Genomic DNA, 27,783 nt, shown 5'->3' with positions numbered 1-27,783 from the left:
GGGGGAGGAGGAGGAGGGGGAGGATGTGGGGTTGGCTTTATTTCTTCCGCTCTAGGTAGTTGGAGGGGACCCAGCCCTTGCGGGGAAGCAGGCTGTCCTGCACCTGGCAGTACCACCATCCATTGGGGTTTCTTTCCAACACCTCCAGGCAGGTGCCCTCAGTGAAACCCATTGTTTCCTCATCGCCACGATAGTCAGCGATGGACACGTACACATCCCTGCCAAGGTTATTGTGGATCAGTTGGCTCTTGTCTATGGGCTTAGGTCGAACTGTGGACACAGGGATGCCGTTGCGTTGGTTAACTCTGCTCAGGGCATCCTGGACATTGCTTGTGCTGAATGCGCTCCCTGAGGACCCCAGGCCGGAGCGCTCGGCAGGCCTCGTCAGACTTTCCACAACTACGTGTGGACGCACGGTGCTGAAGGAGGCATTTCGGCGGACACCAAGAGTGGCAGAACCGGAGCCATAGTGATCGCTTCTGCCGAGAGATTCATTCCGCCTCAGAGACCCTGTCATGTAGTGTCCACCCTTGGCTGGCTGTGTTGTGGTCACAAACACAGACTGAGGCCTCACTGCCACCTGGCGTACCCCGTTCCTCATCCGTACACCTCCATTAACTATCCCGGACGGCTTCGAGAAGCCACCAGGAGGCTTAGAAGGAATTGGCGGAGTATTCCTTCTCAAGCTTTGATGCTGCTGGCTCAGACCCTGAATATTGATGTTATTGAGGGCCAAAACGTGCTGCTCGTTTTTCTCCAGGCTGTTGGACTTACTCCCACCACTCCCATGTCTATCTAGGTCCAACCCACCTGCATCCCCCACTTGTCTGACAGGTTCGAGGTAGTACGAAGGAGCCCAGCCCTCCTCGGATCCCCAACGAATGTACCACCAACCGCTCTCCTGCTTCTCCAGAACCTCAACCTCCACCCCGGCTGGAAAGCTGATCTCAGAATCCTGGACCTTCTTATAGGCATCCAGGGAATGATAGAGATTGGGACCTTCCACGTCTGAGTCACCACGGCTCCCTTTGGAGTAGACAGAAGAGAGATCTGAGGTGCTGCGTGAACACATCGAGTCCTCTGATGAGATGACAGAGGCTGTTTCAGAGTCGTCCCCACGAGTAGGTTTGAGGCCATGAGGCCGAAACTGACTTGTGGGCCTCAGCTGCCGTCTCAAAGAGCTGATGTCCATCCTCTCCGGACTCTGGGGCTCTGATTTGGTCAGGAGTGGTTTAGGTCTGACAGAAGGCTTGGGCCTGGTGGAGGGGCTTTGACCTATTCTCTGCTCCACATCCCGGCTGAAGGCAGAGCCTTTCTTGTGGCCTCTACTCAATTCATCTGATGAAGAGCCGGGGCTGTTGTCCTGTGACCTAAAGCTGATATCTATGTGTCTGCCCAGAGTCTGGCTTCTCCGGTTCATCTCTGGCGTCATGGTCTTCATGGGTCTACCAGCTAAAGGTGAGGATCCGGATGGTTTGCGTGGAACTGTGGAGGAATGGTAGCTCCTTGGAGAATTTGGCTCACTGGAACCTTTGACTGAAGTTCTTTCAACACCACTGCTTGGCCTGAAGCCGTCGTTCTCATAGATACACTCATCTTTTGCAACCTCCTCTGCTGACCTGTAGGAAGCTCTTCGATGAGTGAACACAGGGGACGCCTTGCAGACAGGAGGAGAGGCCTTGCAGACAGGAGGAGAGGTCTTGCAGACAGAAGGAGAGGTCTTGCAGACAGGAGGAGAGGCCTTGCAGGAAGGAGGAGAGGCCTTGCAGGAAGGAGGGGAGCTGCGGTACTTGTCGCTGGTCACGCTACTGATCTTTACACCCAGGGGACGCTCATCCTTTAGAGAATCTGTGTCCGATTCACCTTCGCATCCAATTGCAGGAATATCATATTCAGGTTCCTCATACACAGGCCTGCTCGGCGGCTCTGAGACTTTAGAGGCAGTGTTAGTGGGAGGAGGAGCGTCCTCAGACTCTTGTTTTTTGACAGGAGGAGCTGGGGGTGGGACTTTGGGCCGGGTCAGGGTGCTGGTCCGACGGCTGAGATTGGGCTTCTTGCGCTTGTCAATGTAGGAGCAGGGGGCCCAGCCCTCCATCTCTCCAATCTGCACATACCACCAGCCTCCGGGGTTCTTCTCTATCACCTACACAACAAGACATATGGAAGATAGAATCTATAAACGTGTTTTTCTTTCTTTAGCATTTGTCACACATGCTGCACACTGGAATGGTTTAGGGTTAGATGATCAGAGGATCCAGGACATGCTGTTATTACACCTGCTATTACAGTCGTCTTGCGCAGACATTAATGACAAATGCTAACACACTGTCTAGAATTGCCAGCTCAACATGTTGTTATCTTCATCTCTCTACCTGAGTCTACGCAAAGGGAATTCTGTCAACATCATCACGCTTAAACACAAATCTCAAGGTTGCATCGCTAATGCCTTAGCTTTACTGTCTATCTGGGGAGCACTGAGTTAACATACATAATTAATGAGGCCTGACTGTCTAATCTCAGTGACAACAATGTAGATCTGGCCTCTTACATCAGCCTTTTGTCCTCCACGGAAACTGATGCCATCAGAGATGGAGGACTGGAAATCTGCTATGGTGTAATACTCTGCTTCCACAGCAGGGGGCTCTGGAGGCTTGGGTAACTGGAATCCCTGTACAGCAGAGAAGAAGAGATGTGAGCAGCTGACATATCTAGCCATCATTATAACGTATCTGACACCCTCTATCATTGTTGGGATGTGTTATGGCTGCATATGATAATAACATACACATATATAATAGTATGTGTAGTATTTAAGTGTGGGCAGTGGTAGATTCAGATGATCAAAGACATGCGGAAATGATGTTAGGTTATTACTGTGCTTTAATGGTTGCTATGCCAACTCTCATAGCTAATCTGTGTTTATACTGCACTTAAAAAACATTTCAGCTAGAGCCTATGATCGTAAATGTGCTAGGACATTGTTCACTGTGGGTAGTTCTGTGATGCTGACATGCTTCTGTGGAACATACAGTCACATTAGCCCTCTTGGCTATTGTTAGAAAGCAGTAGCTTGTGAGTGTCTTACCAAGTTGGTTTCTCTTCGTGGAGGGGGTTTTTGTCTCAGATTTGGAGACCCTGATCAACAAAGAAACATGTCATTAAAACGTATTTGCAAAGAACTCAACCCACATCCAACAGTCAAGAACTATATAGTTGTAGTTGTGTCTCATTCCTGTTTGCCCTACGTGGCTGGCAGTCAAGACGTCAGAATCAGACGTCTTACTCATGCTACTCAGAGACCAGAGGTTATGTAAGTAACCTAAAGTTCTCTTTCATAGCACTCGTTTCGATGTCTCACTATAGGATTGCCAGAAAAGATTATCTCAATGACCTCCAGCCCACCTCACACAGCAGTATATGGATGAAGCATGTAGTGCTGGTAGTATTATCGGTTAGTGCACTCAGAGAATGGTAGGCCGCTCCACGGCAGCAGGAAACTCTTTTATACAGCTTTGGTTACATACCTAGTTTTATGAACCTTCATTTAATTCTGGTTGTGAGTCAGTCTGGTAGGTTGCTAAATAACATCTGGGTTAAATTGATGGAGGCCAGCTACACAGACATGGCTTAATGATCATTAATGTACTGTCGTTCCTTTAAGTTGAGTCTAGGGTGAAAAAGGTTATCACTGTGCATTTTAGAAAGCATGCAAAGGCATAATATTTGGCACAAAATAGATTTTAGATTTCAAATTAAATCATAATTTCTCTACGAGATATCATTCATGTACTTGGAAAACACATGCTCAGGATGCCACAAGAAACTATATGAGTGAAATGGACACCCAATCCCAACATCCCATGTTAAATAGCCTCACAGATTAGTGTGACAGAGCATTGGATTACACCACCATCACCATGTAGCTTACCTATAGCATCAAAGCCTACACAAAAGGAAAATGACAAGTCTTAATGTCTCATACAAAGACTACAAATGCTCCTCTCCATAGCTGATATGCATTTACTGCTCAATTGTCTCCTAACGACCCACAAACACTCACCGATTTCCACTCTATGTGGAGCCACTCTGGCTACAGCTGGGGACCCTGGCTCGCCCCTCCCTTTACTCTCATTTAGGGCAGCACTCGCTGCTATTCCCAGACACGGGCTGTTGGTGTCACGGCCGGCGCTCAGCCTCCTGCCCGTCTCGGCATTGATCTCAGAGTTGTAGGGCATGGGCAGGCTGATCTCGCTCTTGGAGAAGTGGCGCTCCGGCGTGGTGCTGCCCTCTGCGTCCGCCTGGATGTCCTTCTCGCTGACCGACTTCTTTTGCAACAGGTTGCTGATCTCCATGATGTTGCCGATGATCTCCACGGGGCCTGTCAGGGTCTTCTTGCGGGGGGAGAAGTCTTCTTTCACCTTTTTCAAGTAGGAGGCAGGGGCCCAGCCCTCTTTCCCTAAGTATCTGTGGGTAAACACAGACAGACATAATATTTACCATCCTCTCCCTGTTTGCATGGTGTGTGATAGTACATTATTGTTATATCATTCAAAGGGGCATTGCTCCAATTTCACACATTAACGTCACTTTATGGAGTCATGGAGTTTGAAAGGTGTGGACGTTCACCGGGCAAAGTTTTGGGAGCTTGACCCATAGTAAGGCCTAGATATCTTACTATGACATCTCCTTTTGTGATCTGCCTTTTGTAAGGTGCAATATTAAATTACCAGAATGCATTGATATCGCTTTGACCATAATTCATACCTAAAAGGAATACATTCTCTGGCACATTCCCTGGCATGTCACTATGTAATAAAATTCACCAAATCGGATCATGTGTGTTGAAAGACCATTTTAATTGTAGTGACGTAGAGGTAGCCAAAGGCAAGTAAACAGACTCATGCACAAGCACCGTCAGCAGTGCTCTGTGTACGTTCCTGTGTGTGTGAGCATGTGAGCATGTGAGCACGTGTATGTCACATGTGATAGTAATCAGGGGATACTGAGAAACAAACACCCAGTACACACTGGGTGGGTAAACATGACACACGTGTGCAAACAGGCAGCCAGACACACATGCACATTAGAATGCAGGACACCGCATATGCAGCAGCGTCGTATGTGACATCATCACCAACAACGTGACAAACAGCAGATCCCATTTCTCTCATTTAGCTGCGGTGTGTGTGGACGAGCCGAGCGCTTTACTCACCTGATGTACCACCAGCCCTCCAAGTTCTTCTGGATGACCTCCACGGTGACCCCTTTCTCAAAGCTCACTTCATCCTTCCCTTGACTGGTGTGCGGCTGGATGGTCGTGTATTTCTCCTCTGGAGGAAGGACAGAGAGAGAGTAGCAGAGTGAGTCACCTGTGGTCATTAAACACTCTTACACTGAGGGGTTAGACCACTGTATAGTTTACATCTTTCCAGAGGCCTTTAGGAGGGGGAAACATGGCGAGTGTGACCTACTTAAAGTGCTCGGGACTATTTCCATACCCACACAAAGAAATTACCGGCTCCCTCTACAGGCTGAACCTCTCCCCCGTCACTGCTTGTTTGCTATCAACGCGAGGCCTCAATAGAGCTATTTGGACCCTGATCCAGTGTTCATCTCTCTCCAGAGGGAGATTCCTGTTCGAGCAGCCGGCCTACATCAGGGACTCCCTCGAGGAGATAAGATATTTGGACCAAGATCTCTCTTCTCAGATCCCTATCTGTCCGCTGCTCCTCTCTCACGCTCTGCGAGTTCTTCCAAGAACCTTAAGGGAAGGATATCCTACAATGGGCCTAGTGGGGTGCAGTAGAAGGTTAGGGGATTTATAGACACCAAAGCAAAAAGAGCAGGAGACCAAAGATTGGCAGATAGATCACACCAAGCTTCCCAAGCACATTAGCTTATTTCAGTGGCTGATGAACTGGTATGGTATGAAGAGGAAGACAATCTTTCAGCAGCACTGGAATATAATATCCACAGCTACGTTTTTATCAGTCTAAAGATGAAACTAAGAATCGTTGTGTTTCCGGTAGCTTAGAATGAGCCCTTCATCTCTACATAGGGAGCAGAAGTCCTCCATGTTGCACCGCCACTTTCCACAGTAGCCCAGAAGGGACAAACCAAACACTGGCTCTGGGGAGAGACTTTTATGTTTTCACATTACCTGAAGGCTGTGAAACTCAGCTCTGGAAAAAAAACGCGTCTGAAATCGATGATGGAAGTAGCTAACGGATGAGACGTCTCGCTTCTTTCTCTTCTCGCCTGAGGGTTGCACATGCTCAGTACTGATCAGGCAGGTGCGAGCAGAGAGTGTACCGTTAGCCAAAGCTAGCAAAATGTCAGCAATTTGGCAATATTTAAAAGTCAATACTGTCAAACTAGAAAGAAAAAAAAAAAAAAAAGGAAGTCCTATTTATTCTCCCTATGTATTTGATCATGTTTAACCTGAGCCAGGACTTACGACAATGATCTAAATCATACCACATCCTTCCAGGATTAGTAGTATACACCTGTTCAAAAATAATAATAAGACATATATTTTTGTTTTTAATGCACTGGTATCAGATTGGTACGCTGTACTGGTATCTGTATCAGAAAGAAAAATATTATCGTAACGTTTCCAGCTACACCGACCACTAGATGCCACCAAATCCTACACACTGTCCCTTTAAGTGGCAGGAAATCTGACAGGAGGAAGGGAGGAGGACATGGCTGGAGGGAGGGATCCTAACATGTACAATTTAAATGAGATAGCCAGGACATGGCTGGAGGTAACAAGATTGTTCAAGGACATGTGATGGTCAGGGACAATATCTCAGAGGCGCGTATGCTTGTTCATGTGAATGCTTGCATTCAACGGGTTCGCTACAGTCGGTCCAGACGGCAGGGATTCAAGTTCCTCGGCTGGCTGTCATCGCAGAGCAACTGAGGTCAATAATGTGGAGCAGAGTGGAATGTCTGGCCTGAACATCAGCTCGCAAAGCATGTGTGTGTGTGTGTGTGTAGAGGTTGGCAGATGGACAGGGAATAAGAAATGGGATGGCTTACGGAGGTAAATATGTGTATTGATGTACTACTAACAATGTCTCCGGCACTGTGTCCACCTGGTGTATTCCCTGAGGACCGGAATCAAAGATGAAAGATTCAAAGAATCACCTCTGTTTGTGCATGAGCTGCACACGTGCTTCTGTGTCCATCTGTGTGTCTGTGTGTATGTGTGTGTGTTGGCACCAGAGTCTCACTGCAGGGACAGAACAGTGAGTTGAGAGGGACGGTCAGTGGGATTCTATCAAATGTGATTGGCGACGCGCTATGAGAAAGCACCGGCCGCTGGCCGCAGGGCAGAGGGGGGCGTGTGAGACGCCACTCCTGTCAAGATCACAATGAGGTCACTTTGCCGTCGGTAACCAATCAACAACCCCCCAGAGAGGTCAAACACCCTGACATGGCTTTGTGTCAGAGTCAAATAGAGATGTGCTGCAATTCAATTGGAGACCCGAGCGCGCCCTTATTTTATTGTCAAGATCTCGGGATCACGTCCCCCCGTCGTCTTTATGAGGCGCAACGTTAACGTTAAAGTGTGTGTCAGCAAACGGGCTGCAGAGTACACGCCATTAGCTGATTACATCCTGCCAGAGCATCAATCCTACGGGGCCGCTCTTTGTTTTTGTCCTTTGCCAGTGCTACTAAATCAAACTGTTTCTTACTGTAAAACCTGACTCACACGTTTCTTATCACTAGCTCAGCAATGCATTATCAGGCAGGGACAGTAGTGTCTCCATTCACAAAGCAAACACAGTGGGGAGGATTACAACGGGAGAAAGGTGCAAAAACGGAAATTAAGTACAAGTAAAACATTTGCTGCTGGAACTTTTGAGGTAACAATACATGGAATCTGTATTTTGGTTGTCTTGACCTTCTGGTACTCTTATTTTCCTCAATAGCCATCCCAAGCCATTTGGGTTGCTAAGCACGTTAGGGTACCTGCACATAGTGCTAATTGATCTAGGGCTAATGAGAGACTGACAGCGCACAGTAGGTGGAAAGCATGACGGCAGACAGTCATAGTCCGTCAGTCAGTCAGGGAAGGTAGTGAATGAAAAAGTTGGAAAATCCACAAAAACTACGTTTGACATGAGTCCAGTTTTCATAGTGAGACTACTTTGGATGGTGAAAAAGAGCTGCTGGCCCAGGAGCCCGAAACACTCGCTGCCTTGTGAGACTGTGTCCTCTGGCTTCATCAACAATGCCGACGCTTACACACTAAATGTTCTGTTTTGTTTCCCTAATGTATTCCTACTAAGCTGTTTACATGGCTAATGAATATCCCACTGATATTCCTGTTTACATGCAGACGAGCATACTCTGATAACAGCCTCCCTCTCCTCAAACCTGAATAATATCGGCATATCCCTCATTTCTGAATTGGAAAATGCTCCCTTCAGAATAAGACCGAATTCACAATATCCAATATGCTGTTCATATCACACTAATATTTTATTATTATTCAAAATATTTGGTATAATAGTGGAATATTAGTGTGCATGTAAACATAGTCCTTGGACCAGTGATTCTTTGGTTTTTCATCTTCCCAGTTCACTTTAGCTGAGTGTTGATTGAGGGTTGTTCAGATCAGCTGCTGTGCAGGGTGCAGGAACCGGCTCCTAACGAAGAACTGAGAGCAGCTTGGTTCCTCCTGTTGGCCAATCGGGGTGCGACAACGCTCTTTCTTTAGGCCTTAAGAGAGGTGGAGAACTGCAAACTCAGCACTTTCTGATCCTTCCTCCACTTAATGCAGACCTCATTTTAGAAGATCCTATCCGTCACAAACTCTGGTCTTTAGGGACCTCATTGAGGTGATTTTGAGAGTTGTGAAACCAGCTGGAGTGAATATTAAAGATCACCTGTCCACTAGGTGGACTAGGTGTGTATATATATATATATATATATATATATATATATATATATATATATATATATATATATATATATATATATATATATATATATATATATATATATATATATATATATATATATATATATATATATATATATATATAGCAACATGAAAATGTGACCTGAAGTGCTGGAATTCAAGAACATGTCCTCAAAGTGTTTCATTCTCTGGTGGCAACAACTAGCCGGGTGACTCATCCACCAGGCTCCATAGAGGTTGAGGTCTGTGTGATTAAAACCAGTCCGCAGATCGGGCTGATGTCCCACTTTTACACTTTCCAGCGGCTCAATGGGTCCAAGCCTCACTGTTCTGTGAGACGTAACGTTCCTGTTGACCTGGGCTAACACTGCTCTCCTGCCTGGCTTCATATGCTTTGACTTCAGTCTATGAAAGATGTTGTGCTGTAAACGGTGACCCTTTAAAACTTCTACTTACTTCTACTTCTACTAATGTTCCCATGGCCACTGGTAAAAGAATCAAAACGTCTTAATGTCGTGGGTATATGGCCACGTGTGTCACTTTCCCTGCATCAGCTGCCTGATGCTGTTGATTATGTACGGATATATTTCCTGTATGTCAGTGTGTGTGGGTTGTCTCCTGTACAGTATCAGTCACTACGTCCCATTCCACCGCAGTTTGTCCTGTATTCATAGTATTCTCTTCTGATTAATCACCAACTGGTCCGGGGTAAAGGTGTCCAGCCATGCTGTACTATGATAATTAGAAACAAGGTTTTACAGAGGTCGCACAGGTCCAGCGTCCATAAACACAATCTAAGTACAAGACGTCTGTTCGAAGCCCTGACCAAGCCTGGAACCGGACAGGTGTCAAAACCACAGATAACTTGCTAAAAATGCAAAAGAAATGTGTCTTTTTTTTTATTTTTATAAATACAAGCAAAATGCAAAAGTTATTCGTGGCATTAAACCTAAGGGAGCTTGCTTTACTTAAGCAGCAACACTGTTATACAATAATTTATGTTCTCCCGGCTCAGTGGACGTCAAGGCCGTTGGTTTGTGCTGAGGGAGCCGAAGACTCTTAATTATCCAAATCTGTTCAACGCAGTCCAATTATTTTGCCGCTCCGTGTGAGCTGAAGAGCGGTCCAAGTTTGACGGAGTGAGATCAGAGCTGACTTAATGGCCACCCAACATGCTGCTCCAGGTAGAAACCTCAAGGCCAGTTGTTGCTGTTGTTGTTGGCTAGTCAGGATGTAAATGAGGTTGTTTAAACATGCGTGAATTTTCATCTAAGAATGCTTCTGTGGTATAAGTATACATGCTAACAATTATGCACTATATGTGTGTATGCGTCCATATGCATGAGCTGGGTTGCTTCTCTATGTGGATAGAGAAGATGACTCAGCATCTGATTCCTTGTAGGTACATGTGTGGGTTTGTATTGATGTGTGCATTTACTGTAACTCTATATAAGTGTATATAACTGTGTGTGTGTGTGTGTGTGTGTGTGTGTGCCCCCACTGTCTCCATGTTCACCTCTGCTCTGCTGGCGGTTGACTATACCCCCGAGGGTCCAGCGGCGGTCCAGCCTCTTCAGATGTGCCTTCCGTCTCTTAGTAACTGATGATGATGATGATGATGATGATGATGATGATGATGAGGAGGAGCAACCAAAGGGGGCAGAAACAAACAAATGTGGAGTTTAGTGTTAGAAGCAGAGATTAGCAAAGTGAACAAAGGCATAGAAAAAGCTGTTGTTAGCAAATAAACCACTGCTGTATGTTAAGTATGAAGCCAGTAGATCTTCTCTCGCAATGATGAGCTGAGTTTGTACGTGTTTAGTTAAGAATATATTACATGAAAACATTTTTTTTGTCGATTCTTTTGTTAATGTGCAATTTCAACCTGGTCTCGTTCCCGGGTCGTCAAATCCCATCGTTTGTCACAGCCCTGGGCGTCAACACAGATACAACACAGTACCTCCAACGTACACCCATCCACAGCAACATCAGCTGACGAAGGGTGGATGGCTCACACAAACACAGGACAGGATGTTGACTTATTTACGTTGACTAATGAACTTATTTAACACACTTATTTCAACCCAAACCAATGATCTTCTCCCAAACATCTCCAAGTAGTTTTGTACAACGTTAACCTACGCGCGTAGAACTGTAACTGCTGCGCAGCGTCCCAGTTTGAGGAGTAGGCGTCCACATAAGACGAGGTGGGAATGAAAAACAGGTTGGCACTTTCCACTACATAAACAGTATGTACGTAAGTCACAGCTTTTACTTCCTGAGGTATGGAATGTGAGGTTTTATTAGCTACCGGATGACCATCAAGAACACACAGCTCGCAGCCTCCAAATGAACAGGTGACAACATGACTACGCTATAGGATCAGTCGGAGAGCAACCACTGAAGACGGCTGGGGCTGAGTGTCCGTATAGTCCTTTCTCAGGGCGCTGTGGAGCTGCCAGTTCCTTTCTGAAAAGGTTTACAGATTTTCAAGGAGAAGCTCTCAGAGCGGACCATTAAATTAGCTAAATAAAATGACAAGATGGCCGATATATTCGTCCTGGAATATACACTGTCGACCTTCATCTTATTAAGACATTTCTGTCTGTAATTGAGTCCTACAACCTTCCATCATTAAAACAGTCAACTAGGAAGGAAGACAGCTTGTATTGATTTAAATTGATGAGGTTAGACCTCTTTCACTGCTTATTGTTTGAAGTCTCAGTCATAGCACGATGAGTCTTTTTCCTCTCTTATTGCATTGTCTGAGGCCACATGGAGAGCAAACACATTAATGAGGGGGAGGATGGATGGAAGCAGCACTAGTCTAATCTGATTCCTTCTCCACCCTCCGTCCTCTCTTCACCCCTCTTGTCTCTCCATCTTTCCCTCTGCCCTCCCTCCCTCCCTTTGTGTGCCTCTGCTACTTATCACTGCCTCTCTCTTTTTGGATTCCTGTCTGCCTTCCATCCATCCCATTGAGCACCACCCTACTCCCGTTGACCTCCTAATTGAAATATCAGCTCGGGAAGGCACAAAGGGAAATGTTATTTGGAGGTAATTTCAGCGTGTGCCTGTCGGTTCCTCTCCAGCAGGCTGAGCTGTCAGTGGAATTAGTTTACAGACCACGCAGAGATAATGAGAAGAACGGGACGACGGGGAGCGAGCGGGGGGGGGATCGGAAATAAGAAGTGACGATGTGTGCAAACACTAGGACACCAGGCCTAATGGGAAAATGGGGGGTGGAGGGGAAAGAGGGTGTGTGTACTTGTGTGTGGTGGTGGGCTCAGGCACTTCCCGCATAAATTCACTTGAGTGCGTTGGTTAACAGAGAGTGTGTGACACGACACGGGTTTAAAGGATCATTCTGGTTTGGGTGGATCCGGCCTTGCTGTCCCATCACTACTGAGCCGACTGTACTCACAATGCTGTGATGAGGTACAACTTAAGGATATCATTGATGTGTTTTCAAGCACCCTAAACATTTTTTACTTGAATTACTGTTTTCATAACTGACAAACAATGGGCAAAGCTACACAAATAAGACCCCGAGTTGAAATAAAGCACAATTCACCTGTAAAGGGATGAAATGCATTTGTTTAATAATCTATAAGACTCCAAATTAAACCTAAACACATTTGATAGCAACAAAAAGAGATGAAGAAGACATTTAAACACTAACAAATATCCAGCCAACACTGCGTGTTATTTCACCGCCAGGATACAGGCTGGTTACATGCACTGACGACATCTATTAAGTGTGTGTGTGAGTGTGCGTGCGAGGGGAGAAAAAGAACATCCGAGAAAGGAATGAGAAGAGCAAACAGTGACTGTGGCAGCTGTGCAGGAGCTGTCATCATCCTGGCAGAGTGTGTCTTGCAGAACGTGCACAGCTCAGTGAAGCATGGAGGCTCGACAGTCTGTTGGACCATCCAGCATAATAAACTATCGCACCATTCTTATTTCATCCCCTTTACTGCTGAACACGCTGTGTGTGCATTTGTGAGCATGCATGTGAGCATACTATTTATCTTGGATTCCATGGGTGTAAAAGCAGAAAGGGGCTTATGACACAGCGATGAAATGCTCCGTCCCAGTGTTTCGACTAAAGATTAGGGAGGAAAGGTCGCAACAATACCAGGCTCCTCTCGGGGGAGTCAGAGGAATTTTCTGTGGTGCCAAAATATTGCAAACCGTTTGGCTGGTGGTCTGGTACCATTTCATCTTGGAGCTGCTGTGGTCTTCAAGGTTCCTAATGTGTGACTGGAAGTGTGTTTGTGAGTATGTGTGTACTGCTTGTGCGTTCAGTGCTGACTTCTGTGTGCTAAAAATCCTGGCCCTGTTCCACGCAGACGGTTCTAGAACAACGAGTGGGCCGCAATGACATTTATGTCTCTCTGTGTTTTATGGATATAATAATGTCGTGTTGGTGTGTGCGTCTGCGGGCTAACCTTCTCCGGTCCTAGAAGTGCCCAGATCCAAATCGTCTCTGGTAACATTCTGGGAGTCCAGGTATGTGGCCGGCACCCAGCCCTGCTCCTCTGCTGTGCTGACGAACCACCAACCTGGAGAGGCGGAGAGAGAGGAGAGATGAACTAGTAGTACTGATGATGACAGTAAGGCCTGAAGGAGCAGCGAGCACCATTCCCACGTGATGTTTACACCAATTGATGGAAACCACGCTTCCTTGTTGCTCCCTTAAACATAGCATGATGTACTGTGACATCTAACACGTTGGTCGAGTCTGTATCAGCAAGACCGAGAGGGATCAGACTCACGATGGCTGGACATTTCACCTACTTGGTGAATCTCCCATCACTACTAAAGCGGACGCTGAAAGAGAAGACGGATACTGGAGAGAGAGAGGAAAGGGTCGGAGCTTGAGGCCAAGCATAGATCAACACCTGCGTGAGGAGAGCAGTAGTTCTCCACCTGACTCCTGGTAGGACAACAGCTTAGTACTGAAACCGGCCTGAGGAGACTCCCATCAGTAGATCCTACCTTATCTTCAGGAAGATGAGACGTATACGCTGATAGGAGTGTGTGTTTTGAGGTGAATGCTCGAGTTCTAAGCTCTGATTATTTGGAGGCAGCGTGATCAAACTCCAGGAATGATTGTCCATTAAATCACAGCTGCAGCACTGTCCACAGTGAAGACTTAGTAGAAGTCTTTGATTGATGCCAGAGCGATGGAGGTTGCTGAGGTCCCAATGTGGGTAGTGAAACTCATGAGTGGCTTTCTCCAGTCGGCTAAATAATAAGAAACCAGTCCATTTTCTAAAGTTGAACTTGACTGAAGAATGACAGCAGATGAAAACTAGCCTCTCTGGCTAACTCTGGCTCACTTACAGTTTGACTGTTGATCGGTGTACATTGTCCCTGCAAAATAAACAAATACATAGATAACAGAAGTCTCTTTAGCCGTACTGCTGATCACAGCTGGCATCAGAATCCAGGATTATTCGCTGCGCCTGCTGTCAAGCCGAGCTACACTGGCCAACAGGATGCCGACTTCATTATGAAACTACTTCAAGAGTTTTGGGGAAAACCTCAGATTTGTTGTTTTGCTTTGGAGAATTCAGTGACATGCAGCACTATTTTGGGAAACACAGCTGAAGAGTTCGGTGAAAAGATTGATCCCACTCTCATATCTGTGCAGTTATTATGCATCAGTCAGCTGTAAACGGCTAGCCTGGCTCTGTCCATGTACTGTAATATAATCCAGCCCCTCTACAGCTCACCTGTTGTTGTTGTTGTTGTTGTTGTTGTTGTGGATATCTCTTTGTATCACTCCATAAATCAGAAAATCTATTTTCTCCATGTTCTGATATATGTATGTTCAAATATGCAAGTGAGGCATTATCTAATGGACACTTTTGATAAATCAGGAGGCAACAAAGCCCAAACTCTCCCAATGGACCAGTGCACCAGTGTCTCGCCTTGATTCTGCTCTGCTGTACAATCAGAGGTTTTCTGAGGAAAGACATGTTGAACGGAGATGGTTCGTCTGGCAGAATGTTCAGAGAAAAACAAAACACCCCAAAGACCAGAAACAGCGAAGCAGCCGGTCTATCTGACTCACACATGCCAGGCTTCAGACTCCAGCTTGTGCACACATGGCAAGGTCCTCACAGGGCCCAGTTCCCCCCCATAAATCCAGCTCTGGAGAAAGTGGGCTCAGTAAAAGCAGATAAATGAGGAGCAGAAACAGTGCTGGACCCCCTCAGAGACACATATGCACTCTCCTCTCACAGAGCGTGGAACAGTCTGGAGACAGAGCGTCAGAAAAAAACAAAATGGAGGAGCAGGTGTGGGTATAAGATACCTCTGAAAGAGAAAGGTGAGGGTCCAGGTTTGCCACGCTGCCAACTGGCTTTTACAGTGAGAGAGTGACTGCTTTTCTGACAGTTTTACAGAAAATCTGTCCCGTGGGAGGAGATCTGGGCCAAAGATTAGCAGCCAGATGGAGAAAAATGACTTAGTCAATTAAACCAAAGCCTAACTTGGCTCTAAACTCTGGAGTTCAGAGAGGGCATGGCGGGCAAAGTACTGTCAGGCTAAATATGTTTATATATATATATATATATATAATATATATGAGTTAATTTTCATCCCCTTAGTGGCAATGCCTGATGGCCTGCATATGCTTCTGGATGCAACGAGCACTTGCTCTGAAGCAGCCTGACCCCTTAAGGCAGAATTCAGACTGATGAGAGAACAACCTCCTCATTCTGTTCAGTAACACCACCGCAGGACTCTGGCAAAAGAACACAGGACTGATCAACTTCAATGTTGACCCCGCCTCAACGTTTGCTGCAACAGCATCCGATTCAAGTACATCAAAGTGCACATTCCTAGCAGATTACTTTGTAGTGAATCTACTGTTAAACGTCAGATTCTTCCTCATAGTATTAATCACTGCCACGAAGTGTTTAGGCGTCTGATGACCCTTCAAAGTCAAGGATCCACTATTCAGATCTGCCTTCCTGGATCGTCATTACATTCAGAGCCAGCGCAGCTCTTTGTGTTTTATTTAACACGATGTTGTTTTCGGAGGATAATCACGGGACAAGATTTTGGTATCAGAAGCGTTCTGGTTTCGGTTTGCAGTCCGAATAGTTTCGATCAATCATGTTTGAGCAGGCTTTGTTGAATGCAGGTAAACAGTGCGGAGAGCAAAAGAGTCCTGGGGAACCTGGGAAACCCACCGGCTATTGTCTGACGATGATCTTAAAATGAGCTTGGCTCATCGGCTACTTGTGAAACAGTCCGGTCTGTCAACCATGAGTTCCGAGGCTGCCCAGAGGATGAATCTCAATGGTTTAGGTGACATTGGGACTTTTCAAACACCAACACGGGGATAAAGTGTCAGCTTGTGCACATTAATGCTTCCCAGAGAATCACAACCCCCAGGAAAAACTCTATCTCTTCATCTAACGGTCTCATGGAAGTTCGTGAAATAGTTACGAAACGCAATCTATTGGTTCGTGTCTAGGGACACGAATTGTCTGGTTTTTTTGTGTCGCTCAGCACGAAAATAATGCCAATGGGAAGTTAATTAGGAGCGTTATTCGTGGTGGAGACACAAATTAAATGCATCCACTCGACTAAGCAACAGTCTGAGCAAGTGACGCACTTATCCAAAAAACACGTCTCAGGGCGGGTGTGATGGGAGGTCCAACAAGCAGGACCGTCAACCAGGACGTCAATCCCTGAACATGAAACCAATAGATTTTATTTTGCGTCTATTTCACGAATTGCCGTGAGACGGTGTTGGACCGTCACATTGCTCTGAACTGTGCTGAGTACGTTCATAATATACTTACACACTGCCTGAGGACAACAGTCATAGTGTTGATTTCAGTCCTCGTTAGAAGAAAACATGCACATTGTTCATTCTTTCACACGGTGAAACTACAATAGGTATATAGATCTTTGCGATAAAGACACGTTCAAATGTTAACTTCCAACATATGGATGAAAAATGAACGTGTGCCTACTGTGGAGTCCAGTGTGTATAAAGCCAAAGTGTTCCCCAGAAGGGTTTGTAGCTGTGATCAAAGACCTACTTAAGTAGGAGAAAACAATGTACGTGTACAAGGTCTGAGGCCAGTCGGTGGGGTGGGTGTGTTCAGCAGCAGTGGCAGCTGTCAAGATGAAGAACAGGACAAATAAAGAGGTGTTCAGGTAATGAAGTGCACACTGTAGAGCCATCTGTACATACAGCACAACCTAAAGTGGACCGGTTGATATCATCCTGACATGAGTGCTCGTTTTCCCGTTAGGTGTCAGGTCTTCTTCTAGTCCCGGTGCTCTGTGAGGAGGAACCCCGGCTGACTTCTTTACTTAAAGAAACCTCTTCTTGTTGTTTTCTTCTAAATTGATTCACACGCTCCTGCTAGCATGTCTGACATAATAGACCCAACTGTTCTAGAGGATTTAAGAGGTGCTCAACAACTGATGACTAATATTCAGAAAGGTTATGCAGCAACACCTGCTGTCTTCCACAGTCACACACACACACACACACACACACACACACACACACACACACACAAGCAGCACAAAATATGAATATGTAAGGCAGTAGAGGAGCTGTAATTGGCATTCCTTACAGCCTTGAGCTCTAATTGGATTTCTTGCTACACCATGTCTTTGCAAACATTATTTGGCTGCTTTCTGCCCGACGGAGTGGAAGTGGAGGTCACAGTGAAGACAGCAGCATCACTGACCGTCACAGGCCTGGCCCCCGGTCAGAGAGGTTTGGAGGAATGGGAGATGCATTGAGCGAAGCAGGATCCGAAAAGTAAAGTTGGAAAATAAGAAGAGATGAGAGAGAGAGTGAAGTAGTGAGGGGGGAGACGGAGATTAAAAGGGTGGTATGGGGAAAGTATGAAGACAAAAGAGGGAGAGCCAGCAGATGTTTGGCTGGAGCTTCAAAGCCGTGGTATTCCTCACTAATTACACGTCCAAAAATAACTCTTTGCTTTGGGTTCCTCAGGATCTTCAGGAGGGTCACATCCCATCGCTTTGACAATGATGTAAAAAATGTGACATTCAGGAGGAACCCACGAGGTCACTGTCATTCTAGTGTCCTCCTCTCAGCTGCTAATTAGGAGCAGATCCCCCCCGGATTCACACGCAGGGCTGCTTCTCCTGGGCAGCGTGTTGAGCTGCCGTCTTATCTTTGTGCCGACTAAGCAGAAGGGGAGATTCAGAGAACATGGCTAAAAGAGCAGCATGACAGTATGTTGCTGTTTAAACCATGCTGCCACATCAGCCACAGTATTCTCTTTAAAATGCACTCCACCAGCTGTGGTCCAGTTGAATTATTATTGCCAAAAGACTGTGACTGTGTTGAAAAATAAATACCTGGGGAGTACCCACACTAAATGTTTGCTTCCGTGTGATATGATGGTGGTTCTAGTGTACTTTTTAACACTAGACCATGGGGAACAGTTGAATCATACACGTCAAGGGACTTTTACTTTGGAAAATTGCAAAATTGAAACAGTAAATGTTTTTGACTTTTAGCTGATATTTAGTCAGAGATGTCCTGAAGTCAAATACATGAGTCATTGTGAGGAGTTATTATTTTCAATTATTTTCCAGAATACTGCTTTAAGACACTTCAACGCTGGTCATCAGTTCAAAATAGGATCTGTGAGGGGACACCCAACCCCTTCCGTGCTGTTTCCTTCCTAGAAAGTTGGTGCCAATTTCAAGGTTGTGGTCTTTATTGTCACTGTAAGGTGGAAGCATTACATCCCAGTTTGAAGTTCATGTTCCCTGCTCGAAGTGTTCATAAAACACGGGGGGTCTTGTTACAGCCGGTGCCGGGGCTTTCAATAACCAGTGTTGACTACACATGTTGCTCAGTGGGGGTGAAGCTAAACCTCTGCATTCATGCATTCGTGCCCCTTCCATCTGGCAGGAGGCTGCGGTCCATCAGAACCTAGACCTCACGCCACACAAACAGTTTCTTCCCCTCCGCAGTCGGGCTCATTAACAAAGCCCGGGTCCCCCACTGACTCTGTCATCCCTAGGACATTTCCTTCTGGTCTCTCCCCTGCACATCCCTGTTTCTTTATTTAAACACATTCGTCACTTTTAACATTTCACTTACACTTCACTTGTTTTACAGTCCTGTTATCTGTTTTGTTGTGCACTTTATTTTATATTTTATTGTAAATTTTAATATGTTTCTATTTCGTGCACTGTGTTGATTGTTGTTGATAGTTTAATGTTATTGTTTATTGTTAAATGTTACGCACCACCCACCACGACAAATTCCTTGTAGGTGCAAACTTCCTTGGCAATAAACGGTTCTGATTCTGAGTCTGATCCTCCGTATGGTGTATATGTGTGTGTGTACCACCCTGATTGATGCTAGCTGTCTGTTTTATAGCCTGGAGGCAATGCTAAAAGCTAATGCTTGCCATCTCCGATCCAGAACAACTTTTAAGCTAGCCCTCACTACACCTTGATGAAACACGTAGGCTACGTGTCATTCTGGCTTCTATGCAAAACCTCTTCAAGATCCCTCCAGAGGAGGCTTTCAAATGAAAAAGATCATGGCAATGGTCCCCTCACAGTCCACTTAATGTTTAAAATATCATTTCATCTGCAGTTTAGAGTGTTGTATTTTGCAATGGTTCCATAATCCAAAGAGATATCATTCATATCTTTAGAAAACGTTGTTGTGAGTATTTATTGTTTCCGTTGTATTCTCAACTATTGGTGTATGCTGAAACTATTTATTGATAAATGGTATAATACAGTAGTAAATTGAATATGTCAGCTTCTTCTTCGGGTTTTTGGCTTATGACGGGCATTGTTGGTTAATGGTCATGTTAATATTAATAACTAACTTTGCCTTAAACATGAAACCAGGTTTCTGTGTAAGCTTTCAGATGGTTTGATTCAGAGAGATTTCTTAATGTCTTCCAGTCACTACAAAAGCTATTGTTTCACAGCCTGAAGGTAAGGATTGTAGTGCAAATGACCGAATGCAATTTGAGGTTATGATACTAAATTCTAGCTCAAAGGTGAAAACCTTCTGAAACTGATCCGTGGGTCTTGAGCAGTCTTGAGCCAGAAAAAGCAAAGCACTAAGGACCAACCGTTAGAAAGGCATTTTGGGTCAGACTGCCAGCCTCATCACATCTCCTGGGCACTTTGAAAGGTGCCAAAACTCCTGGCATTGGTTCTCCCTCAATCAGCATCGTACCTGCTGACAAGCAATACCACATAACTCAGAGAAGTCTTTTATGTTTCCATGGGGACCACTGGTTATCTCTGACGGAAGTCCACAAAAACACAACGGGTTCATTTTTACAAAATAGAGGATTAGTGTTATCTGGCAACACAACAGGAGGTCGTACTCTAATGTGTGGTGCAGAGTCAAGTCCAGAGAGAGGTAAGCCAATCAGTCTAATCTCTTTAAATCAGCTGTGACAAAATGACTCTGAAACTTGGCACTAAGGAAGGCCAAGGTATTTGGGCAAATGGCTTCTCCGGCTGGTGGTGTGGCTCGGGCGGAACAGTCACCCTAAGGATCCTGTTTGCAGTTTAGCTTCAATGTCCTCCTGACATATCCATTAGTCTCAGCTGATGAAACAAAGAACAAAAGGGTATTTTCCCCTCAATGTGGCCACAGAGTGGAAGGCTGGTCATTCTCTGAGGTGATATCAGAAACTCATGATGAAAACATGTGTGGACTCAATGCTCATGAGGCCATGTGTTGTAGGCAACATCAAGCATTTGTTTGGCCGTTTGGGCCTTTGTAGACAATAGACGGTTACAAGATAATGGAGTGAGAAAGGGAGAGAATACAAGGCTTTAGACCCCGAGGCTATCACAACACGCCAAGGCTACCAAATTGAATGTGCATACAACAAATGAGGTCACTTTTGTACAAGAGAAGTAAAGCCTGACAGTAGAGGTCTTGATCGAGAACAAACTTGTGATTGAACGATCGTGTGAAGGAGCTTGTGAACAAACCCGACGTCCATAAATTAAAATTTGAAACAAAGAGGCCTGTTCCAAAAAGTGTAGTCAGCCCTATCCAAGTAGGCAGGGAGAGTGTACGGACAGTTATTCCAGGGACGACACTGTTCATCCGTTGGTCCGCCAATAAGGTCCAGACAGATATATCTCAACTACTTGATGGATTGCAATGTAATTAGATACCAGCATCCATGATCACCACAGACGATGAGTCCTCATGACTTTGGTGATGTAATGGCTTTTCCTCTGGCCTTACCAACATTTTAACTTTGACAGGGTTGACTGACATTAAGTGAAATGTGTCAACGATGGTTTACCTTGAAATTGGGCCATCAACGGGTCAAAGTTTTCACTTATGTAGGAAATGACGAGTTTATGAGTCATTTCTAAAGACATTCCCATCAGGCACAGCTGTACTGTGTGTGTAGTGCTAGTTAGCATATGTCTGCCCGCTAGTACCAGCATGTTATTTCTGCATTGTCTTAGTGAGCATGCTAATGCGTTCCCTTAGTCCAACACACCATGTAATTGGTCACATATACAGTTTTACTTTCTCAAGTTGGGACATTTGTCTCTCAAGACGCTACCATGTCCGAGGAACCAGGACGGTGGCCCCGACCAGGCCTCCTCTCCTCTCTTAGGGACGTACCCCCAACCCCTTGGTGCTTCAGAAGTCTCACTTTAATAGATAGCAGTTCCTAAATGGTAAGATACTTGTGCAAGCACAGGATTCCCACACACTGGGACATAACCACCCACGCAAAGTCATTCACACCAACCCCCATTTCACACACAGCTCATCATTTAACCAGTTTTCACTGACTGAACTTCTCACAGGGGAAAAAAAACAACAACATCCAACTCTGGAGTCCAACCCATAATTACATCAGATCAAGCCTGCAGACACTTAAACACTGGTTGAAATATTCTGTGTAAAAATGAGGAACTGCATATTAATGCGTGACACCATCTGTGCTCAATGTGTGGAGGAAAATATCTGCATTAGAAGGAAAAAGCAGGCGAAGAAATGGATTTCGGCCTGGCTCGGAGGGGATTAAAAGACATCACGGTACCACACTGACATGTACTGACTAGAATTTCAAGAAAACAAGCTCACATTAACAGCCAGTCAGTGTCAGAGGAAATAAGCAGAGCAAGAGGCTGCAGTAAAGCCTTGGGAGCAGGAGGGGGTTGTGGGATATTATACGAGCTCTCAGATGTGTTTGTCTTGGAACGGCCTCAGAGTGATGTCATCATCATCATCATCATCATCATCATGGCTGTTGCGCCACTTCTTTGGCCCAGTAAATGACGACAGCACACATCACACCTCTTGGGCAAAAGTTGCTCGTGTTGCTGTAAGTGCTTTGGATTCATGTTGAACGGAGCTTTCAGACGGGTCTGGTGAGCAGCTGCTGTCGGGCCAGATATTCAGAAATGGGATCACAGAAGAAATAGACAGTGTGGTTATGGCCCGATTATGAATATTCATTAAACAAAACATGCAATGCTGCGCTCACTCCGAAGAGTTCCCGTTGATCAACGTTGCATGAGAAAAGTGAATTTCCCATCCAGTCAAGAGTTAACAGGAACACTTGGCATTTCGAAACCTCACAAACAAAAGCCGAGAGGAGAGGTCGGAAATGAAGACATCCACGGCCTCCAAGTCAATCCCGAGAAGATACCCACTTCCTTGAGTGCATGTGGGACCAAAAGCCACGTCACAAAAGAAACCGTTTCCCCCATGCAACTTCTTTACGCTGTCAAAACTTAATTAAACAAATGTGTCATTTGTGCTGACGGGGGGGGGGGGGGGGGGGGGGGGCAAGTTGGAAAGTCACCAAATGCTATGTGAATCGTACACAGAGACGACCAAATGACAAGCTGCTTCAAAAGTGACTCGTTAAGGCGCATAATCTCTCAAAGATGACAAGCCAAGATATCTCACAGAAAATGAATTAGCGCACGTAATGAGTGTGTAGATAAGAGCGGAAGGAACGGTGGGGACGCAGAGCAAAGCCTTCTGCTGAGCTCGCTGGAGTTGTGCAAGCTGCTGGCTGTCAGTCGCTGCCTGCACAGAAAATTAGATCCAGCTCTGGGATTGCTAAACTAAATATCCACTGGGGTGAGGCAAGGCGAAAAAGTTCAGCATCTCTTGGTGGTGTAAATACTATTCAGTCGATCGGCGCCGGTAGCCAAATACTATTACTGTAGTTCACTGTGAACATCCTGGAAGTTACTTTGTCCGCACATTGCACCTTATGCCCCCTGTTCAACCGATCGTACCTCTCAAGTGTCATTCTTAGAAAGCTGAAAAATGACTTGACATTGTTGTTGCAAAAGGCAGGAGACTGGCCTGCAGCCATACCGCTGCCTTTCCTCCACACGCCGACTGCTGCCAGCCAAACAGCACCTCTGGGTGGGGTTGAGCCCAGATAGGACATCAGGACATGGGGAGAAGAGGGTAGAGACGGGAGGGGGGGACTCTTGCGACAAAGGGGTTAGAAAAAGAGGGAGTAAAGTCAAGAGGAGGGAGACAGAGAGGTGCTGAGTGAGCATGGCTCTCTGTGATGTTGATGCTATTGATGGACTCAGACAAACAGGAAGGAGCCAGATGTGAGGCAGCTCTAACAACGAGCCACGCTGTTTTGATGTTACCATCAACAATCTTCTGTTATGGATCTAAGAGACATGCTTGGCTCGTAAACAAAACAAAGAATCCACTCACCACTTTCGCTCTTCTCGATCACGTCCACCGTCTCGCCCGCCTTGAGGCTGATCTCCGAGTTCTCCTGCCTCTCGTAGTTGGCCACGGCCACGTACTGCTCCAGCACCATCGGCTCCGAGCTGTCAATCCCTGAGGGGAAGAAACAGGCCGTCAGCCACCTGCCCGCCGCGGCGCCCCGCGACCTCCTCCCCCTGTGACTGACTAAACCGCCGCCGCTGTGCACCCGGTACGCCGCCATAGACCCACCCCCGGCTCCCTGCCACCGTACCTCCCTGACCAATCAGAAAGCGAGCTCACGACTTGGCTGCATAGTCCCAAACGTCTGGCCACATAGCTGAGTCGACCCTCGGCCCACAGCAACGGACTGAGGAGCATCGGAGAGGAATCAAAACAAAAGGAGGGAACGGGAAGAAAGCGTTTGCGGGGGCTGCATCTCACACCCAAAGGGATCCATGACAGAATCCAAACTTTAAGATCCAACAAGAAGGAAACCGAGGAGTAAAAAAGAAAACGAGGAGAAGTGGAGGAGCCGCTAATGCTTGAGGGGAAGACTGGGGAGCGAATGAGTGGAAGAAGTTTCCCTGTGGAAAATCAGCAGTGCGGTTGAGAGGAAAGGCCTCCCCTCCACTGCCTTTAGGAGCCAGCCGTTGGACGGCAAGTCGGGGGGGGGGGCACACACCAATCATGGTAGTCAGCACTGCTGGCCTTAAATAGAAACATATGAGTGGACTAGAGAGAGAGAGAGAGAGAGAGAGAGACTGGGTCCATGTTTATGTGAAACAAAAGAAGAAAGCAGTTGAGTTGGGGTTAGGCCACTCTGTTTTCTCTCTGATGTTTAACCCTTTCCCTGCCGGCAGAGTTCACGTGCTGCTGCATATGTCATCTGATCCTTACGGGCTTGTTTGGGCCACAGAGAGACGTTGAGTATCAGTGATCAGGAACAGAACAGTTATACAATAAGAACAAATACATGGATGTTGTGTGGCCAAAGACACTCTGTTTCTACTGTACCCGTCCTACAATGTGATATCTGAGGTGGTGCAGAACAAGCTGATCACAGCACCCAATGAATTCAACCCACTCACCAGACGGAGCGCTGCTATTGGACAATTTAAAAGGCTGAGTTAGAATGACTCACTGATGCCGTTCATGAGCGTTAGAAGTCGGCCGATAGTGGATTTTTACAGGCCGATATAATAGAGATAGTTTGGAGCAGGAAAAGGCTGATATACCCCCCCCCCCCCCCCCCCCCCCCCCCTCCAGCAGAAAAAGAAAAAAAACAATGATTCTGAATGAGTCTTTTACAAACTGAACAAACTGTAGAGCTGAACCTCTAGTAACACCTAAATAAATACATCTGGATTCATAAACATCAAACTACTCTAGTGATTAGAGTAGGGATGGGTCGTGACTTTGGAAATTCATAATTGTCCTTAAATGACAAATAAAAATGAATGAGCACTAATGGTCTGAGTCAGGATGTGAACCCTTGTCTTAGGAGTCAAACAAGAGGAAGTTGTTTGCATGATGCTGTTTAAATGGATCTAAAAAAATAATAATAGCTGGAGGTCTTTAGGACATGATGGGGAAATATTGCTATTGCAGATGAAACCATCAAAATGCACTCTGCTCATAACAATGAGAATATCTCCTTATGTACATCATTTAAATATTTTTTATATGTTTCTACACTCAGAAATCTTTAGGATCAATATGTGTTGTGTGTTTATTTAGTTTATTTTTTAAGTTTGATTTTATTGTCTTTCTAACATTTATGACACAATTGAAATACTTCTCATGGTTTATTGACTGGCATAACCTTTTAGCTCAGGTACAGATTTTAGGGATATGAAGCATTTGAAGGTTTTCCAATAAATTACACGAGTGGGTCAAATCCCTGACAAACAGCACATCCACCTGTCTCTTAATGACAACAACAGTGTTGGTGAGCATCAATGGACAGCATCACAGGTGACCTGCAGCGTTCTTTCAAACACCTCGGCCCTCCATCTGCAGTTAAGATTGGATCACATGGACAGGGGAGGGAAAAGCAGAGATGGTCCAAACAGAGCATGTGCAGCGGACTGATTTCAGCCAGAGATCCGGCTGAGTTAGCTTGTGAGCACCTGGCTAGCTGCTCACCCCTATCTGACATAAACAGATAGATCTTGGCAGAGGAGATACGGAAAATGCATGTCAGCACCAGCAACGCGTCAATACAGTCTCTGATGAAGACGTGAGCGCTGGCTGATTGAGAAGTACGGAGCATTGTTCGTCAGCAGATCTCTCCATCTTCCCAATTACGACCGCATGCGGGACGGGGAATTCTCTGTCAGCCTCTTTGTCATTTTGTAAATGGGATCGGACCTTGAACATGTTTGTATTGAATTTGAGTGTTAAGCTGTGCACGCTAGATGCCACTGTCCTTTAAGACCTAAGAGAAGAAGAACCAGATGAAGTCTAGCTCACAGGATTGAATGCATCTAATACCATATCTTCACAGTGGCCTTGTAATATGTTGATGAGTGCAATGCAATCTTGCATTTCAGCAGCCTGGAAGAATAAAAAGTAGGCTAAAGCGTTTGTGCACTGCTTGAAACACAATCAAGCATCTCTCCATGGCGTTACTCCAATAACCAGGCAGGAAACACCGGGGAATGCTCATAACCTCCCTGCCCCACCGTCAGTCTGTCTGTCTTCAGACAAATAAAGAAAAGCTGCATGTTGTGGAGAACGTCAGCAGCCCACGAGGAGGGAGCAATCAAAGTCAGCCCGAGGTAATGAAGCCGCACAGATCCAGCTATTTAAATGCTTTATACTGTCGTAATGTAACCACGCCTTGTTGAGAAATACCATCAATCCTAAAGACCTGTTACAACACAGAAATATGGTGCAACAAATATATGAAATCAGGGGAGCGGTCCTCCGCGTTCTATACACTCAAATATGGTTTGTCTTTGTTGTTCCTGACTCGTACTGACGCTGAAAGCTCTAATGGAATGTCTTTCTTCAACAATGCCTCCATCACAGTTAAATGTCTCAGCACTGGGGAAATGCTCAGCAGATGGGGCGACTCTTTCATTTGTGTGAAAGTGTGTGTGTCCGTGCCGGGGAAATAAAAGTGATTTCCCGAGTTTATTTGCAATAGTGACAATTATGATTCCACTTCTTTCCTCTCGACTCATCATAAAGGCGATTGAGGTCACAGTGCAGGCAGTGATCTGCAGCCACGTTGCAGACAATATGCAAGGACCCAGACTTGACACCTCATTTCAGTCTGAGGCTCGCTGCCACATGCAGACCTAAGGTCCGTGCTCTGTGCCCAGCTGTTGTCGGCCGAGCAGGCCTGTGGAGATGGATGGGTAGACTGCATATATAGAGAGAGAGAGAGCGCCTGCATTTGAGCTGACGGGATGAAGGAGAGGATAATGACGGTGCATGCAAAGCAGATGCTGATAGAAAGATGCAGCTGGTGTGTGGCTCTCACAGCGGCTCATGCATATTCAACATGTTGGACACACAAGGCTACCTGAGGCCTCTTTCCTCGGGCTGTCTGTAAAGCCGTACATCCATACTGCAGACAAAGAGAAGGAAGGAGAGAAGCAGAGAGATTATTCAGTTGGACAGCATGCAGAAGCAACAGTATGGTAAAGCACACCTTTTATTACATCACAAAATATGAAGAGGCAGAGATAACCCGGGGATGACTGCGTTTTTTGAGCTCAGTGTTTTTCTTCATGCGGAAGAGAATAAAGTGCATCTGAGTGTTGGTACAGTTCTATTGCAGACACTCCAGACTCAAACCCTCCCTCCTTCAGACTGCCAGACGCTGGCTCCACCCTTCCTGTGATCCCCCTCTCTCCATCTCTTCATAACATTCTCCATTCTTTCCTTCCCTCTATCTCGACCTCCTGGAATGTCTGAGATGGGCGTCAGCCACTTCTAAAGTTTGTTCCTGACCCCCCCCCCCCTCCAAAAAAACATCTCAGCACCCCCAGCCAGGAAATGAAACGCCATGCATCAGAGGGGCCAAGACTCGGGGTGCAGTAGATATAGCTACTGTGGTATATCTCAGGGAGGCCATGATTTAAAGTTTGATTTAGAGCCAAAA

General features: G+C 45.9%; 2 protein-coding genes across 2 annotated transcripts in view; one reads left to right on the top strand and one right to left on the bottom strand.

The window, feature by feature from the left end:
- LOC142949414 (STE20-like serine/threonine-protein kinase) overlaps window positions 1-27,783 on the top strand; it is a 254,312-nt gene that overhangs the window by 143,467 nt on the left and 83,062 nt on the right. The gene's annotated exons all lie outside the window — the stretch shown is intronic.
- Window positions 38-23,796, bottom strand: sh3pxd2aa (SH3 and PX domains 2Aa). Its single transcript, XM_076091867.1, has 10 exons — window positions 23,673-23,796; window positions 13,387-13,500; window positions 10,452-10,535; window positions 5,213-5,330; window positions 4,061-4,464; window positions 3,929-3,943; window positions 3,086-3,135; window positions 2,549-2,668; window positions 1,763-2,143; window positions 38-1,678 (listed from the first exon to the last, which is right to left on the bottom strand). The coding sequence occupies exons 1-10, from the start codon at window positions 23,779-23,781 to the stop codon at window positions 38-40; spliced, it is 3,036 nt and encodes a 1,011-aa protein (XP_075947982.1). The 5' UTR covers window positions 23,782-23,796.

Source organism: Anarhichas minor, unplaced genomic scaffold (assembly GCF_050575085.1).
Source record: "Anarhichas minor isolate MPS153535 unplaced genomic scaffold, ASM5057508v1 ptg000014l, whole genome shotgun sequence".
NCBI classification, from domain to species: domain Eukaryota; kingdom Metazoa; phylum Chordata; class Actinopteri; order Perciformes; family Anarhichadidae; genus Anarhichas; species Anarhichas minor.
This window is presented reverse-complemented; position numbering and strand designations above follow the sequence as displayed.

What these genes read in the sequence shown, in the direction of transcription:
- sh3pxd2aa (XM_076091867.1), bottom strand. Translation starts at nt 23,781, where the DNA reads ATGGTGCTGGAGCAGTACGTGGCCGTGGCCAACTACGAGAGGCAGGAG. An exon ending in GAGGGCTGGTGGTACATCAG is followed by an intron (nt 4,465 to 5,212) that starts GTGAGTAAAGCG and finishes GTTTACCCACAG; the next exon opens with ATACTTAGGGAAAGAGGGCT. An exon ending in GTGGAGGACAAAAGGCTGAT is followed by an intron (nt 2,144 to 2,548) that starts GTAAGAGGCCAG and finishes CTTGTTGTGTAG; the next exon opens with GTGATAGAGAAGAACCCCGG.